This window comes from Cucurbita pepo, chromosome LG20 (assembly GCF_002806865.2).
Source record: "Cucurbita pepo subsp. pepo cultivar mu-cu-16 chromosome LG20, ASM280686v2, whole genome shotgun sequence".
NCBI classification, from domain to species: domain Eukaryota; kingdom Viridiplantae; phylum Streptophyta; class Magnoliopsida; order Cucurbitales; family Cucurbitaceae; genus Cucurbita; species Cucurbita pepo.
This window is the reverse complement of record NC_036657.1, coordinates 1-15,895: the sequence shown is the minus strand read 5'-3', so window position 1 is coordinate 15,895 and position 15,895 is coordinate 1. Positions and strand designations below refer to the sequence as shown.

Genomic DNA, 15,895 nt, shown 5'->3' with positions numbered 1-15,895 from the left:
TTTTTTTTTTTTTTTTTTTTCATTTCACTCTTAGCTTTAGTGATCCTTTGGGCATTGGTTTTATCTTCTCACTTTTGCCATGATTTGTCATGGAAGAAAGAAGTTGTTGTATTGATAATAAATACTTCAGCATTTGGTTTGATGATGGGGTTTTTTGGTGAAGATATGAAAAAATAAAGAGGATTATTCCCCTTGCTTTAACCCATTTGCATTGGTAGGAAGGTTATCTCGTTGATATCTTGGATCTTCTTTCTTCAAGCAAGTCAGATATGAAAGTGGTACAATTCGTCTATCAAAACAAAGTTTGTCACACGTTGGTTCATCAATTGTATTGTTTGGCCACCTCCTGGAGGAAGAAAGTTGATTCAAGTTCCTGTGAGTTTCCTAAAAATGGTTGGGAAAAGTCTTTCTTGAAAGTTATGATGATAGCTCTTATGTTTTAAAGAATTTAGCTAAAATGTCTTTGGAGAAAAATTCATCTTCCTTCGTTATGTGGGGATTTGTCAAATAATTTGAATGAGAAGTAGAGGTTTGGAATTTTTGTTACTGAGATCTCAAAAGATTCCTCAAGTATTCAAGAGGCATTGTCATCTTCATATTCTCTGTGGGTAAAAAAAGAAAAAAAAAACGAAGAAGTGGTGAAATTGAATTTTAGCAAGCTAGTGATCGTTTCTAGGATAATAGAGGAGTAGGATCAAACATCTCAAAAGGAATTCATGTTGGAGGAAGCTTATACTAAAATACTTCGTACAGAGAACTCGTAAATGATCCTATCATCTAAGCCTAACAGTGGTTTGGCTGGACAAACAAATAATTACAAAGGTAACAGAGGGGCAGGATCAAACATCTCCCAGGGAATTCTCAACACTCGAAAACCAAATTCAATGTTGAGTCATTATTGTCATAAGCTAGGTCAAAATAGTAACATCAAAATCTATTTACCAAACTCACACCCTCAATAATCCAACAAAAAGAATATATTCCAAAAGACTATTTATAGACCTAGGATTACTACCGAAGAGTGGTCTCTTTCTATTCAAAGAAACCATGATGCCCTTGTTGATTTATATTAGTTGTAAATATTTTAGTTGTGTAATCATTAAAGGTTTTATTCTTATTCTTATTCTTCTTTATTGGGGTTTTCCCCCAAAATAGAAGACTATAGATCTTACTATTATTTTTTCCATTTACCTGATCTTACTATTTTATTATTGGAATATAAAATTACTAAACTCCCCTAGTTACCAAAATTTTACGAGTCCTCTAAACTATTTTACTTGATTCATAGTGACGCTTGAATAGTAGTGGACATGGATAAGTCCCTTCTAACATAGTGAATAATAGTGAACGTTCATGACCTTTATTGACAATCACACTCGCTTGTCTTGGGTCTATTTATTGACAAAAAAAGATTAAATGATTTTTAAAATATGACTGAAACTCAATTTCAAGCCAAAAATCAGCATTTTGCATTCTAATGATGAAACTAAATCTTTCAATGAACATTTGAGTGGGTTTTTAAAAGATAAAGGCATCGTTCATCAATCTACTTGTAAAGACACCTCTCAACAGAACAAAATGGACTGCTAAGCAAATAAACTAGGCATCTATTGGATGTTGCTCGAGCCATATCGTTTTATGTGCATATTCCAAATTACAAATAGTAGAAGACTCAACGAAATGAGCAGATCCAATTTGAATGATTCTGAAACATTGGGCAAACAATCTTCCATTCTTGTCTCTCCAACAATTGAAAATGTCCAATTGTTGTTTCTATCTAGATGTCCATATTGCTTTGAGAAAAGTTACTTGAACTTGCACTTGCACCCAACACTCTATTGTAAACTACATCTCATATCAAAATTTTCAAATAGTCATAGAGTTTTTACCTCTAGGATGACCAACTTCCTTATTCCCAGTAACAAACGGGAAGCTCTAAATGATCCAAATTTAGAAACTAACAATTACGAAAGAGATAAATGCTCTAAGACATAATTGTACATGAGGAATAGTAGATTTGTCAAAAGACAAGAAACTAGTGGGTTTAAATGGGTTTTTACCATAAAATGTAATAGTTATGGCAATGCTGAAGACATAAGGTCAGACTAATTGCAAAAGATTCACTCAAACCTATGGACTATCATGAAACTTCAGTTCATGTTGCTAGAATTAACTCCATCCTAATAATTTTATCAATTGAAGCAAACTTAGATTGGTCCCTTCACTAGCTCGATGTAAAAAATATTTCTCTTAATGGTGATCTTGAAGAAGAAACGTTTATGAGCTTACCACTAGGTTGTGAATTTTTTCTCAAGAAGAAGAAAGTATGTCGATCAAAGAAATCTCTACATGGGCTCAAACAATCTCCAAAACATGGTTTGAACAATTTAGAAAAGTGGTTATGAGCTTAGGGTTTCTTCAAAGTCAATGAAACTTCAGTTCATGTTGCTAGAATTAACTCCATCCTAATAATTTTATCAATTGAAGCAAACTTAGATTGGTCCCTTCACTAGCTCGATGTAAAAAATATTTCTCTTAATGGTGATCTTGAAGAAGAAACGTTTATGAGCTTACCACTAGGTTGTGAATTTTTTCTCAAGAAGAAGAAAGTATGTCGATCAAAGAAATCTCTACATGGGCTCAAACAATCTCCAAAACATGGTTTGAACAATTTAGAAAAGTGGTTATGAGCTTAGGGTTTCTTCAAAGTCAATGAAACTTCAGTTCATGTTGCTAGAATTAACTCCATCCTAATAATTTTATCAATTGAAGCAAACTTAGATTGGTCCCTTCACTAGCTCGATGTAAAAAATATTTCTCTTAATGGTGATCTTGAAGAAGAAACGTTTATGAGCTTACCACTAGGTTGTGAATTTTTTCTCAAGAAGAAGAAAGTATGTCGATCAAAGAAATCTCTACATGGGCTCAAACAATCTCCAAAACATGGTTTGAACAATTTAGAAAAGTGGTTATGAGCTTAGGGTTTCTTCAAAGTCAAGGTGATCACACCCTCTTTTATAAGCATTCTGCAAACAACAAAATTGTGATTTTTATTGTCTATGTATATGACATTATTCTAGTAAGATATGGTGAACTAGAATGGTTCACTTTAAAGAAAAAACTTGCAAGTGCATTTCAAATCAAGGCCTTGGAGAACAACGTTCCCATGGTCCAATGGTTAGGACATTGGACTCGCTTACTTAGGTTAAAGGCGGTTGAGACTCTTATTGAGCCAAAGTTGAAAAAATGAAAGCTACATAATAGGAAAATTAATTTATCTGTCCCACACATGTCGTGATATTGCTTTCATTGTGAGCATGGTAAATCAGTTCATGCACTGTCCTTTGTTTGAGTGAATACAGTTCATACTATTGGAGGTAGATCCATTCAAACTTAGTAGTCTTTCATTTGGCTATTTATCCTTTGTTGGAGGTAAATTAGTCAATTCACCAAGCAAAAAACGAAGTGTAGTGGCCAGAAGCAGCATTGAAACAGAATTTAAGGCATCATTCTCTGGTATCTATGAAGGCAAATGGATTAGAAGACTAGTTAAAGAATTGAAAGTTTTCAGAAAATACCAATACAGATTTATTGTGACAATAAGGTTACATCTCTATATCCCATAATTCAATTCAAACGAAGTATACCAAAGTCGACAGACATTGCATAATATTAGAACAATAATTAGAAATACATGCCTGATATTATGGCGACTTTGTCGTATGTTGCACCTGAAACATCCGCTCGTAGAACGACTTTCACCTGTATTGCCATAAAAGGATTGGTCAAAATTAGCCTCAGTATTACAAGACCATTCCCAAATCAAATAGGCTGGAAAAATATAATAACCTTAGGAAAACCATCCAAGTACTGTAATCCAGGATATGTTTCCACCAAACCCTCAATGAATTCCGTCACCACATCTGAAATGCATCCACATAAGGAAAAAAAAAACAGTTAAGTGAGTCATCGCTCATTTAGATGCAGAATATCTATCAGATCAATAAAGAAAAAACGAAAAAGGAGAAAAGGAAGAGGCTATGGTCCAATTCTCGTCATTTCATCAACTCTAAAGAGTCTAGAGACTGAAGGATCACATATACTCTTTGCAACTATCAACCAAAATTTAATGTAGCCACTCTCCTACAACCAAAATCTATCTAGTAATTCTCCAAAAAATGCTAGGAGATGAAAATCTCTGAATCGTGAAAATTTGAAACCCAAGAGGTGAAGATTATCCTCGAGTGCTCTCTTTAATAAGGTTGCCTCATTTTCTTTAAACCAATTAATCAGTCCTAGGAGAGAATGGTGATGGAGATGAATTTTGGCTTTTCTCCTGTTCATCAACTTGAACTTCATTCTTCTGTAGCTGATGTTAAGTTTCCATGGGGATTTAGGATCAATACTCATAACCGTGTTAAAATCCGAATCATTGGAATGAATGTTGTATGTCCATATACGTATACCATGAGTGTCAAAGGGACTATCCAGAAGTCAACTCTAAGAAGGGCAATATTTAAATTCGACCAAATCGAGAATCTCAAAACCTCCATAGGAGTGGCATTGGATCTAGAGACTAATCTCAGAAATTCAATTAACATAATGAGGCTTAAGATTTCAGAAGAAAACAATGCATGGCATAACTCGATAAAATTACTTAAATTCGGCGCAGACTTCTCAGATAAAACCCAAATAAGCAAGAGACATTTCTCGTCACAAGCAGGTGAATCAAAAAAAAAAAAAAGGAGGAAAATAAAATAATAAAGAACTTGAACTTATTTGCCAAACATTCTTAAGTCTTTCATTCGTTTGCGCGCATATATAGGACTACAACATCGTCCTGACGCTTCCATCGAATACAGCAGTGAAGTTAATAAAAGAAGGGCAAAACCAAAAATGACTGATAATCAGAAATTTCGGGTTTCCATAAACTAATAGTACATGTGAGCAGGCATGTTGGAGGGCTGTTAACATATTTTGTTTTCTATCTGCTTCATCCATTGCAAGTGTTTGATATGCAAATATAAATAGAGATAAATCGGAGATAGATGATGCAGAGTATATTAGCAATGAGGACAAGTAGAAGGTTCCTCAATTATTGTATCTCGATACTGAATCAGCAGACAAGCAGAATGTCAAACAAATGAAATCGGCGATGGATGGGGATGGAAAGGGGAGATGTAAAAGGATCAGGGAGAGAAACAATGCCGAGCAGGAGAACTGACCGTCGGGCTTGTTGATGAGCTTCTTTCCTTGAAAGGCCATGCCAGCGTCCAGAGGTTTCCTTGCCTCGGTCGATCTTTTTTAACTTGGGAGCTCGAAACCTCGAGCCTCTTATTTCCCGGGTTGTTTTTTTTCCACTATTCGCGTCCAGTGGATAAACCATCCTTTTCTTTCTATTTTTACCTCCGATTATACGTTTGTATTATAAGGGTATGTAAAACTAAATTTTTATTACTATGTTTGATTTAAGGTCTCTTATATACGGTGAATTGGACAATTTGTTATTATTTTTAAGCTGAAGTTGCTTAAATATATTGATTTTTGTTTTAGGTTACAATGTGACAAAATAACAAATTGTTATTATATTTAAAATAAATAGATAATTTTTTTTTTTCTCCTTCGTCCTCCCACTTTCTACCTCATTTCATCCATCTTCTCCTAATTATATACATTTTCTATCTTCTAATTATTCTTGTTCTTCTCATTCTCTTATCTCCTACTTTCTCCGCTTCTTTTCCAAATATTACAAAATATATATCTATACATTATAGATGTAAAGCTAATCAAAACTTTTAATTTATTTATTTTTGACATTAAAACTGATAAATATTAGTAATCTTTTTGAGTTGCTAAAAAAATTTGAATAAATATTGAACTTTGTATCATATTCATGTTACTTCGTTCTTCTTCTGAGATGTAAATATCAAAACTCTGTTAAATTGTATCTCTCACGTAACTTAGTTCCTCCTCTAAAATTATATGAACTTGTTAAGTATCGTTTAAAGTTCCTGTCCATCAATTTTGACATTCTGTCTTTAAAAAAATAAGATAATTTTAAAATGTGAAAATGTAAATGGTTGAGTTAAACAAAACATATACAGTTAACATTACATTCGCTGGAGGCATCCATTGTCCAGAATGCACGAGTAAGTTCATGTCTCAATTCATGACAAAATGATACCTGGAGTCCACATACGTCTCCACATCCCACAGGAAAGAACCGAAAGTCACGGCTTCCAAAACTAGTCTCTTCAACCCACCAAAGCTGATTTTGATAAGCTCGTCTTTGGAGGTATCTACTGTTCCTTGCGGGGTGATTGCAATCTGGGGTCTTCCAAACAAGGCCTCCGTGTGTCTCTCAATGATGCTAACGGCCTCTTTTGACCTTATTGTGGCAAATCTCTGCAGTGTCTCCCCATCAAATGACATTACGTATGTTCGCAGTCGGGAGGGCTTGATCCCCATACCCGACTCCCCAGGACTAACATCTCCCTGTTCAGCTGCCATGGAAGAGATTTCAGGATGCACTGGTGCATTGGAGAAGGAGCCCTCAACAGTTGCACTGGCTGGTAGCACTTTCACAGTCTTCTCAAGCTGAAATCTCTCATCCACTCGCTTGAGGAAGTACCCATACATCACAGACGCAGCATACACCTGCCCCACTCTTAGTTTGCTTATCTGCGCTACTGACGCAAAGTCACCAATCCGATTCCCCAAAACCAGCGCTAGGTGGTTCTGAATCATTTCGCTTGCTTCCGACGAGTGAAGCCGCTCCAGCTTTTCATCATCTCGTGCCCATGTGTCAACTCGGCCATATGGATCCGTAGACGACGGGGCAACAGCTGGTATTAGAGGAACATCGGCGTCCATGAATCGTTGCACCACCATTGCATATAATATCTCTTCTAAGGCCCTCTTCCTTTCAATTGCCTTAACCTCAGCAATCCTCCTAACAAATTCAAACGCTAAGCGACGTGAGCAGGGTTGTCCAAAAAAAAAAAAAAACAAGCTTCATCAGCTTCGGTGCTCTTCTAATCGAACAATATGCTTCAATCGACTGTTAAAACATTTTCGTTCCTAGATCCATCCTTACCTGTTGACACTCGGCCTCTAAGGGATGCGGAACTAACCTGTACAAGACAATGTCATGAGTAGCTGAAGCGGAGGGCTCTTGAGTTAGTTCTTCAGCATGACGTTGGGTCTGCAGCTGTTGAAGCTGCTGGTCGACGGCTGCAGGAAGAAGGTGGGGATGGGTAGTCAGGATTTGAGACAGAAACTGGCCAATTGGAGACTGGAGCCGAAGTGGAGCAATTTGGGCAGCAGAACCATCCGGATCCGGAGACAGAGACGCTTTAACCATTGGGAATCCCAATCCCCGACCCCGGCCACTACAGGGGAGAGTAATCGACTTCTTTCCAAGTTTTGATGGAGAAACGAAGGACCGATAATGCTGCGATGCGACAACGGAAAGTTGGGAAAAAAACAGAAGATATCAAAATGAGATACACAGAAATTGACTATGAAATGATTGATAAATATGGAGTGAGAAATACAAGAAAAATGATTCCAGCTTACAGGAACAGAGATGAGGGATTCGGAAGGAAAATAAAGGGAACGGGAGGCAGGGGGCCTGGGGTCGGTGTCCCGAAATGGCGATCCAATTCCAATGGCAAGGGTTGAAGTTGAACCAGTGGCTGCTTCCATGGCGGTGTCTCTGAGTAGTGTAGTGTTGTGTCGAATGGATCTGCAAAAGGCATATGAAAATTGATGAAGGGAGCGAAACTGAATGAATAGTTTCATCGAGCGAGGGAGTATGAAAGATACAAACCTGGGAAGAAGAAACTAGAAACTGGAGAGTGTGGTGCAGTTTGTGGAGAGGAGATGTTTATAGAATGAAATTGTGAAACACGTTTGGGCACGCGTATGTTTGTGTATGAATGGACGGAGAGACGGCAACGACATGCAAAAAAAAAAAAAAGATCTTTGTAGGCATCTCCTAATTTCTGTGGACACTCTTGGCTTTCTTCTCTGTGCATTACATCAAGAAAACTAGATAGAATCTATTAACACATATTCTCCACCACAATCTTTGAGAGGTTTGGATCATTCCTAATTTTGAATTTAAAAAATAAAATAAACAAAACATACAATACCATAATCCTCAATACATATATGTAGAGATTAAATTATATTTGAAGCTTCTAAACTTCATCATCATGCATAAAAATCCAACTCCAACTAATTCAAACTAATTTTGTCATATCCTTCTTTTTATTCATTTAGATTTTAAGTCAATTTAATTTTTTCAAAATTTTTGTAAAGAAATATATTCTGACGGTGACAAAGAATCAAATTAATTTGAATGAATGAATATTTACAAGACGATGATCTGTTTTAGATTGTCCAGTCCTACGGCCCCATATTCTTTCTTCCGAACCATAGGAACTGTATATCCTGTTTTTTTGGATGACCGAAAGGAAGAACACTACTTCCTCGTTCCTGGCCTTTTAAGTTTACGCTATGCCAAGCCACAACTAAACCTACATGATCCAGATCTCCTAAAGAAAGAGGCCAACCCATGGCTGCTTAAAAAAGATGACTGTTTTATGAACAAGGCGTTTCGTCATCCAAGTTCTGCTCAACTTCTGATTGTCGTATGAGTAATAAATCTAAAGCCTCTTTCATCCACATGTGAGGGCAAACTTCTCTGGCTTTCTCCACACTCATCTACAAGTTCCATAGGAAATTCAGTTAGTAAGAGATGATGATAAGAACACTTTCTACCTTGGAACAATATTTAGATACCCGAGGCAGGTAGTGGAGTTGAGACAGACTCACCCATTCTCGCTTTCGGATATCTTTCTCCGGCCAATTTTCCAGTTGTTTCGTTACACGCAAAGCGAACATGTAGGCTTCATGCATCTTCGCATGCCTCTTGCTCTTGTAATACCATTTGCCTAATCTGCTCTGTAAAATAAAATTTAATTTGAATTTGGATGAACAAAACTTGCGCTACACAGCCAATTATGGAATCCTAGATTCGAAATACTAACTTCGATGTTGCCAGTCACTCCAGCTTCCTCGAATGTCTCTCTTGAAGCTGCGGTTTCCATTGACTCGTCGTTTTCCCACCCACCCTGCATTTTCGAATGAAAAATATATTGAGTATACAAGAGAGAGGGTGAATGATCCACGACCAAATGTTCAACACTTTCATTCGGCCTAAAATGGTACCTTCGGGAACAACATTGCATGCCCTTTCTGCGAACTAATCACAAGAACTTCTATATTGTCAACCGAAAACGATTTCTGGGCGTCTTTGTATCTGTAAGGAATGCATCTGAAAACAGAAAACCCCCAAGAAAAAGTCCGGGGATTAATAGTAAATCAAGAAATCGATAAGATTTTCCTGGCTACAAAAGAAATCCCAAGATAAAAGGAACGATACACAATTTGCAAATGAGAGCCTCATAACAACGCGTAAAAGATGGTGTTTAATTAATTAACCATCCAAACTACCCCTAGAAATACAAAATTTGAGAAATCCACAATTGAGAGGGCTTCATGGCACGTAAAATTTCAACATTTTCTTAACAAGCCCAAAAAGAAAGGGGAAAAAACGAAAGGAAGAAACATACCCTACAACCAGGCGATACTCTTTATTGAAGCGCTGCCTGTGTCTTCCGGTACGGGCTGACACCATGGAGACCATGTTTTCAATCTGAGAAGGGACGAGATTCGTAGGGATTTTCTTGGATGAGAAGAGGGAAGAGATGAGAAAATTTACAATATTTCTGGAAAGAAAGAGACCCATTTTATCGGAAAGAAGGAAGAGTGAGGAAATTATTTCTTTCCTCTGGTAGGCGTGGGGATTATTTTATTTATCCTTTTAAATGAACTCAAAGAAAATATATGAATAAATATTTTGGAGTTCTTGCAATTTCTATCCGACCCCTCATTCCTTAATAAAGGACGCACGCACGCAACCAAGAAGGGGGTGAAAGAAGAACGTTGAGGGAAGGACAAGATAAAAGAAAGAAAGAAAGAAAGAAAGAAAGAAATAAATGCAAAATTGAGGCTCAGTTGGAGGGTTAGGAATCTGTCCCAATTTCTAACACTACAAAAGATTCCAAAATTGAATGGAAGAAGAAACCACTTTTCTTTGTCTGTCTGGGAAATTAACTTAAGGAGCCTGCTAAATTTAATCCGCCACTCTCTGAGAGCATGGTAGACACGAGGCGCGAAGGAAGAGGAGCATGGTTAAGATTATTATATTACACGTGTATGTGTATGTGTATGTGTATGTTAAATATAAGCACGTAATCCAACATACCCATGTTTATCATGCGATCAATGTATTAAAATCTCCCCTTTTAAATGATGTAGAAAATGATGTTTATATGCCAGAAAAGCAATTTGCAATATAGGGGTTCCTTCCAGGGAAAAAGAAAAAAGGAAAAAAAGAGAGCCTTTTATTATTCGGGTTTCCTTGGTTGCAATATAGGGGTAACATACTCGTTTAGCAGAGGGATTTTCTCATATGATAGCAACATATTTGGAGACTCATGATCCACCCTATAATATAAATATAAACAAATGGGGAGGGTATAGATGAATTATTAGTCTCAGATTGTATATGGTTTAGGCAATGGCATGCCTTTGACCAAACCGCATACCAAAGTCTTATCCGGGATGTTGTATTCATCTCTAAGAGAGCGAGCGGGTGAAAGAACGCTGAAGTATAACTGTTGTCCCAAGTAACGATTCTCTGTCAATTCTGACCTCAAGTTCCACATTCCAGCATTGTCTAATGTAAGCAGAATGGCTGCCCACGATTTAGGAAAAACTTGGATTGTATGTCTGCTCACGGCATCCAGAAGATTATAATTCTTTCGCTTCTCTGGAGTCCATCTCCCCGGCTCAATGCTGTGAATTATCGATAAAGAAATCATTAGATATTAGAAAATATTAATATCTATTGGTATGGGTTATTATTTATAGGCGTTGATACTTACGCAACCGCGAAAAAGGAGTGGCCATCCAAATGCCATGACTGGAGACTCTTTTCATGGTTCTCAAATATAATCTCTATGAAGTTGCGGAAGGTTGCGTTAACAACATTTGGAGCAATTTTAACATTATTTCCACTTTCCGCCAATCCTTCATCAGAAATTGTATCATATTTGAAGACCTTTTCTGCAACTCCGAAGTACTCTGCAAGCTTTAGTGGAGTTTCAGGGTCAATATGAGAGACTCCATTGATGGCATATCGCAACTTACCATCAACATTTGCGACCGAATTGAGTATCTTGATGGTGCGAGTAATGTTGATGGAACCATAGTGATATGAGCCCTGAGGATTAGGCCTAGCAGCGCTGGCAGTAAGGTTCCAACGGAAGGTACGAAATTGATTGAGGGACCAAGCCCAACCGATGGGTGCCTCAGGAATTTCATGAGAGGCGATACCATTCCCATTGGTGTATCGAACAATGCCTTTACCGACAAGAAGGTTCTTAGTGAATCGACTTGATGCAATCATGTAATAGTCTTTAGGGTCTTGGTTGGCTGTGACTAACACTGAAAAGCATTGTCCCACATGGACATCAAGTGATTGGTAAGTGTTTTGGACAGTATGAGAGCCCTCCATCTCTACTAACTTCATGGTGTGGCCTTGGAACCTAAAGTTAAGAGATACCTTCAGTCCAACGTTGCAAATTCGGTACTTGTAAGTCTTCCCAGGCTTCATGGTGAAGAGTGGGTCATCAGTCCCATCACCTTTGGCAACTTTGCCGTTAATAAGGACACCGTCGGGTCTAGCAAAGGAACGCCCACTATCCAAGAACCCCTTAAGCGTAGAATGGCTGTTGATGTACCAATCACCAATAAGGACAGTGTAATCATCTTCAGGATCAGCATAAGGGACAGGAATGAGTAAACGGCTGTTGACACGAAGACCGCCAAAGCCTCCTGCAGCCCTATGCATGGCTGTTGATGGGTAGTAGAAGAAGCTTCCAATTTGATCCTTAACCTGGAAATGATAGGTGAAGTTTGTCCCTGGTGGGATTGGGCAATTGGTTCCAAGTACTCCATCCTGCCACGAGTTCTTTCTGTGTTGGACACCGCTCCTGCAATTCAAATTTCATTTTTTATTTATTTATTCAGCCATTGAATGAAGAAGAAAGACATTTAATTGGCGGATGTAGATGTAGACGTAAATATGAATACAAATACAATAGTGTACCAATGCAGAAGGAAGGGTTCATCCAGATTATTGAAGACATTAATAACTAGGTTATTGTTGGTTGTGGAGTTGATATCAGGTCCGGGGAATTGACCGTTGATGAGAATGCCTTGTTGGGGAGAACCCAAGGGGGAGATGGTGCCATAGGTGACATTCCACGTGAAGAAGAAATAAGGGTCCTCACCCCGGACGGTTGACATTGCTGCAGCCAAGAGGCAAATTAGCAGCAGCATGGTAAATCTCAACCCAGCCATCTGTCAAACCACTGCTCTTTTTTATCGAGCAGCCTCTTTACCCTCAAAATCTACCCCCAATATTGCTAGAAGATGGCTTCTTATCCCGTTCCCCAATGCCTAACCCTTCCATTCCTCCACTTATATATACGTTTAGGCTCAACTTCTGAACCGTTCAAAAACTCCTAGTTTTTCTCCAACTTACTTTTTCTAGCCTTGCGTATTCCCCTACGAATAATGACCACATCCCTCTCAAACTCCAACAAATATTTACTTAAATTAGAGCTTGACTCTCCATAAGACGTGGAGTCCAAAACACGTACAATGATTTCCAAATTCAAGCAAAATTATTAGAAATAAAAATGTTCTTGGATTCAGTTCTTTCATGAGAAAAAGGAAGGATGAAATTCAGTTTATAGAAATTATAATAAAATAAACATATTTTTTTAAATGGAACAAAATGATAAAATGGTGTTGATATATTACAACTTAATCATAGGGTCGGCTGGATTGGATGAGAACGACCCCGGAGTGATCGAACGGCCAAATCTCCACGGTAATTGAATCAGACATGAACCTTCTTTTTTTCCTTAGTTTTTCCTCAATTTTTTTTATGGCTTGGATTAATTTTAAAGGGAGTTTACGAGTTCGTGGCGGTGGCGGTGGCGGTGGCAAATTTGTGGTGGCGGTGGGTCAAAACCGTAAAGCTTTGAGGAGCATTAATCGAAATGTTGTAGAAGCTCCGTACGTAGTCCTCAAAGAAGGCCTAACAGAATAATTCTTCTCTTTAGTTCCTAAGAAAATTCTGGAAAATGAGAATCCTCTTGCTTCTTTTGTTTCTTTCTAGTGCTTATAATTTGATTCTTTCTATGTCTCAACTCTAGAACTGATGTTGTTCTCAACAATGAAGACCCACCGGTTCCGATTCACCCACCAATCACTCGGTCAGTAAGCCGGCCTACCGGCCTCTTTTGTGAGTTCAATATGACTGCCTGCAATTTCAGCTTCTTGATCTGCCTTTTGTTGTCGTTTGTTTTAGGAAGCCACTGGAATCGGAATCTGCTGCTGAGGATGATTCCACGGGCGACTCAATTGACAGGATGGTAAGAATTGAAACCCTTCTCTTTTGGTATTACTACTTGAACTTGCTGCCGTTTGACGCGATTTCATAATCCACCGGAGAAGTTGGAAATTGAAGATATTGACAGCCTTGATAAGAAGGATCCACTTTGTGTTGTGGAGTACATCGATGACCTGTATACATACTACAAGGCAGCCGAGGTAACAATCTTCCAGACAAGACACGTTGTGTCTGAAACATAAATCCATGTTCGCTTTTTGTTTCTGATCAAGATGTTCCTCCTCCTCGCAGGTTTCTGTCTCTATTTCACCAAATTACATGGCCCAACAACTACATATTAACGACAGGACGAGAGGGTTTCTCATTGACTGGCTATAATTGAGGTTAGTTTACTAGTATCATAGTGAGAGTATTGGGAAAGATCAAGTACATTTACCTGTTCGAACCCACTAATCTACATAATGTTGTGATATTGTCCAATGTAGATAATGTTCCTTACCTAACTCATGATCCTCAAGCTTATTTAATTAACTAAATTCGCTCCCAATAATCCTCAAGCTTTACTTTTATTTATTTATGATTAGTGTAGTTTACAAAGGAACTAACAAAGCATAACATAATGATTGCTTCAAAGGTGCACTATAGATTTAAGCTGATGGAAGAGACACTGTACCTAACAGTCAACCTCATCGATAGATTCTTAGCCGCTCATTCAGTGGCGAAGAAGAATCTCCAGCTAGAAGAGGTTTGCTTTCCTGGTATGGACGATTTTATTCAGATATCTGAGAAGGCCTTCGGAGTAAAAGAAATTCTAAACATGGTTGGTTTTCTTTCTACTTCAACATTGATGTTTTGGTACGAGGATGATGTGATGTCTGTTGGAGATTCATTGTCTGTCAAATGGTTTTTGCAGGAGACGTTGATGTTGAACACCTTGCAGTTCAAGCTGTCTGTTCCGACACCCTATGTCTTCATGAAGAGGTTTCTCAAAGCTGCTCAATCTGACGAAGAGGTAAGAAGCAGCAAAACTAATCAATCTAACATAAAAACGACGACAACAAACAAACAAACAGAGATTACATTTTCTATGTCCTTTTTCTTCTTTAAAAACTGTATAGCTGGAGCTGCTGTCGTTCTTCCTGATGGAGCTCTGTCTTTTGGAAAGTGTAATGGTGAAGTATAAACCTTCATTACTGGCTGCTGCTGCTGTGTTCACTGCTCAATGCACCATTAAGGGCTTGAAAGAATGGAGCAAAACCAGTGAATGACACACTGAGTATTCACGCTTGAAAGAATGGAGCAAAACCAGTGAATGACACACTGAGTATTCACAGGAACAATTTGTGTAAGTATAGTTAAAGATGAATTTTTCTTCTCTCAATATAAATTGCTTTGTTTTTGTGACGCTATTTCTTCTTGTTACAGGGAGTGCTCAAGGCTGATGGTAGGGTTCCATCAGAAAGCAGGGACAGGGAAATTGACTGGAGTTCATAGGAAGGATAGGACATCCAAGTTTGGATATGCTGCGAGAAGTGAGCCAACAAGCTTTCTGTTGGAAGATTAACAGGGACAGGGAGATTATTCTTTGTGTGTGCATATGTGAAAGAAACAAAGTCTATTCTTTTCAATCATCTTTGTGCTCAGTGTTTTTTTTTGCTTACTCTGCAGTGTTTTTTTTTTTTTTTNTTTTTTTTGCTGAAATTGCAGGCAGTCATATTGAACTCACAAAGGAGGCCGGCTTACTGACCGAGTGATTGGTGGGTGAATCGGAACAGGTGGGTCTTCATTGTTGAGAACAACATCAGTTCTAGAGTTTTCTTAGGAACTAGAAAGAAACAAAAGAAGCAAGGGGATTCTCATTTTCCAGAATTTTCTTAGGAACTAAACAGATAAAGAGATGAAAGAATTACTCTGTTAGGCCTTCTTTGAGGACCACGTATGGGACAGGAGCTTCAACAACCTTTTTATTAATGCTCCTCAAAGCTCTACGGTTTTGACCCACCGCCACCACAAATTTGCCTCTGCCACCGCCACCGCCACGAACTCGTAAACACCCTTTAAAATTAATCCAAGCCATAAAAAAAATGAGGAAAAACTAAGGAAAAAAAGAAGGTTCATGTCTGATTCAATTACCGTGGAGATTTGGCCGTTCGATCACTCCGGGGTCGTTCTCATCCAATCCAGCCATTTCGTTCACCTACAGATTATACTGCCCAAACGATTTCAAAATTAAATCGCCATAGCCAGTCTGTTGAGATATATTATTATTAACAAAGTCAAAGAAGATCGAATGCTACGGTGGTAAAAACATTCAAACTTCAAAAGCGGAGAGGGTTT

The 15,895-nt window shown here is 38.1% G+C and overlaps 4 protein-coding genes, 1 long non-coding RNA gene and 1 pseudogene across 5 annotated transcripts in view; 1 reads left to right on the top strand and 5 right to left on the bottom strand.

Moving 5' to 3' along the window:
* On the bottom strand, nt 1-3,692 carry LOC111782821. The gene is made up of 2 exons (XR_002813196.1): nt 548-3,692; nt 1-346 (listed from the first exon to the last, which is right to left on the bottom strand). It is a non-coding gene; the product is annotated as an uncharacterized LOC111782821 (long non-coding RNA).
* LOC111782820 (putative 3,4-dihydroxy-2-butanone kinase) overlaps nt 1-5,358 on the bottom strand; it is a 28,591-nt gene extending 23,233 nt beyond the window's left edge. Inside the window, exons 1-3 of the mRNA XM_023663630.1 lie at nt 5,226-5,358; nt 3,850-3,923; nt 3,699-3,762 (exon numbers count right to left, since the gene is read on the bottom strand). Coding sequence (XP_023519398.1) covers nt 3,699-3,762; nt 3,850-3,923; nt 5,226-5,265 — 178 coding nt within the window. The 5' untranslated portion in view covers nt 5,266-5,358. The remainder of the gene's footprint in view (nt 1-3,698; nt 3,763-3,849; nt 3,924-5,225) is intronic.
* Nucleotides 5,359-6,037: 679 nt separating this feature from the next.
* On the bottom strand, nt 6,038-7,961 carry LOC111782641 (UV-B-induced protein At3g17800, chloroplastic-like). Its single transcript, XM_023663425.1, has 4 exons — nt 7,832-7,961; nt 7,579-7,747; nt 7,134-7,453; nt 6,038-6,952 (listed from the first exon to the last, which is right to left on the bottom strand). The coding sequence occupies exons 2-4, from the start codon at nt 7,705-7,707 to the stop codon at nt 6,163-6,165; spliced, it is 1,239 nt and encodes a 412-aa protein (XP_023519193.1). The 5' UTR covers nt 7,708-7,747; nt 7,832-7,961; the 3' UTR covers nt 6,038-6,162.
* A 374-nt stretch (nt 7,962-8,335) lies between these two features.
* Nucleotides 8,336-10,298, bottom strand: LOC111783298 (nudix hydrolase 18, mitochondrial-like). The gene is made up of 5 exons (XM_023664219.1): nt 9,642-10,298; nt 9,238-9,343; nt 9,057-9,140; nt 8,842-8,970; nt 8,336-8,730 (listed from the first exon to the last, which is right to left on the bottom strand). The coding sequence occupies exons 1-5, from the start codon at nt 9,815-9,817 to the stop codon at nt 8,608-8,610; spliced, it is 618 nt and encodes a 205-aa protein (XP_023519987.1). The 5' UTR covers nt 9,818-10,298; the 3' UTR covers nt 8,336-8,607.
* A 152-nt stretch (nt 10,299-10,450) lies between these two features.
* Nucleotides 10,451-12,563, bottom strand: LOC111783409 (L-ascorbate oxidase homolog). The gene is made up of 3 exons (XM_023664333.1): nt 12,245-12,563; nt 11,019-12,128; nt 10,451-10,929 (listed from the first exon to the last, which is right to left on the bottom strand). The coding sequence occupies exons 1-3, from the start codon at nt 12,496-12,498 to the stop codon at nt 10,629-10,631; spliced, it is 1,665 nt and encodes a 554-aa protein (XP_023520101.1). The 5' UTR covers nt 12,499-12,563; the 3' UTR covers nt 10,451-10,628.
* A 601-nt stretch (nt 12,564-13,164) lies between these two features.
* On the top strand, nt 13,165-15,553 carry LOC111783368 (annotated as a pseudogene).
* Nucleotides 15,554-15,895: the final 342 nt, after the last annotated feature.

Excerpts from the sequence above, each read along its gene's own strand:
- LOC111782641 (XM_023663425.1), bottom strand. The coding sequence starts at position 7,707 with ATGGAAGCAGCCACTGGTTCAACTTCAACCCTTGCCATTGGAATTGGA. Across the intron at positions 7,454-7,578 it reads AATCCCTCATCTCTGTTCCT|CATTATCGGTCCTTCGTTTC; the intron begins GTAAGCTGGAAT and ends GTCGCATCGCAG. Across the intron at positions 6,953-7,133 it reads CATGACATTGTCTTGTACAG|GAGGATTGCTGAGGTTAAGG; the intron begins GTTAGTTCCGCA and ends TGAATTTGTTAG.
- LOC111783298 (XM_023664219.1), bottom strand. The coding sequence starts at position 9,817 with ATGGGTCTCTTTCTTTCCAGAAATATTGTAAATTTTCTCATCTCTTCC. Across the intron at positions 9,344-9,641 it reads GAGTATCGCCTGGTTGTAGG|ATGCATTCCTTACAGATACA; the intron begins GTATGTTTCTTC and ends TTCTGTTTTCAG. Across the intron at positions 8,971-9,056 it reads GAGTGACTGGCAACATCGAA|AGCAGATTAGGCAAATGGTA; the intron begins GTTAGTATTTCG and ends TTTATTTTACAG.
- LOC111783409 (XM_023664333.1), bottom strand. The coding sequence starts at position 12,498 with ATGGCTGGGTTGAGATTTACCATGCTGCTGCTAATTTGCCTCTTGGCT. Across the intron at positions 12,129-12,244 it reads GAACCCTTCCTTCTGCATTG|GAGCGGTGTCCAACACAGAA; the intron begins GTACACTATTGT and ends TTTGAATTGCAG. Across the intron at positions 10,930-11,018 it reads CACTCCTTTTTCGCGGTTGC|CATTGAGCCGGGGAGATGGA; the intron begins GTAAGTATCAAC and ends GATAATTCACAG.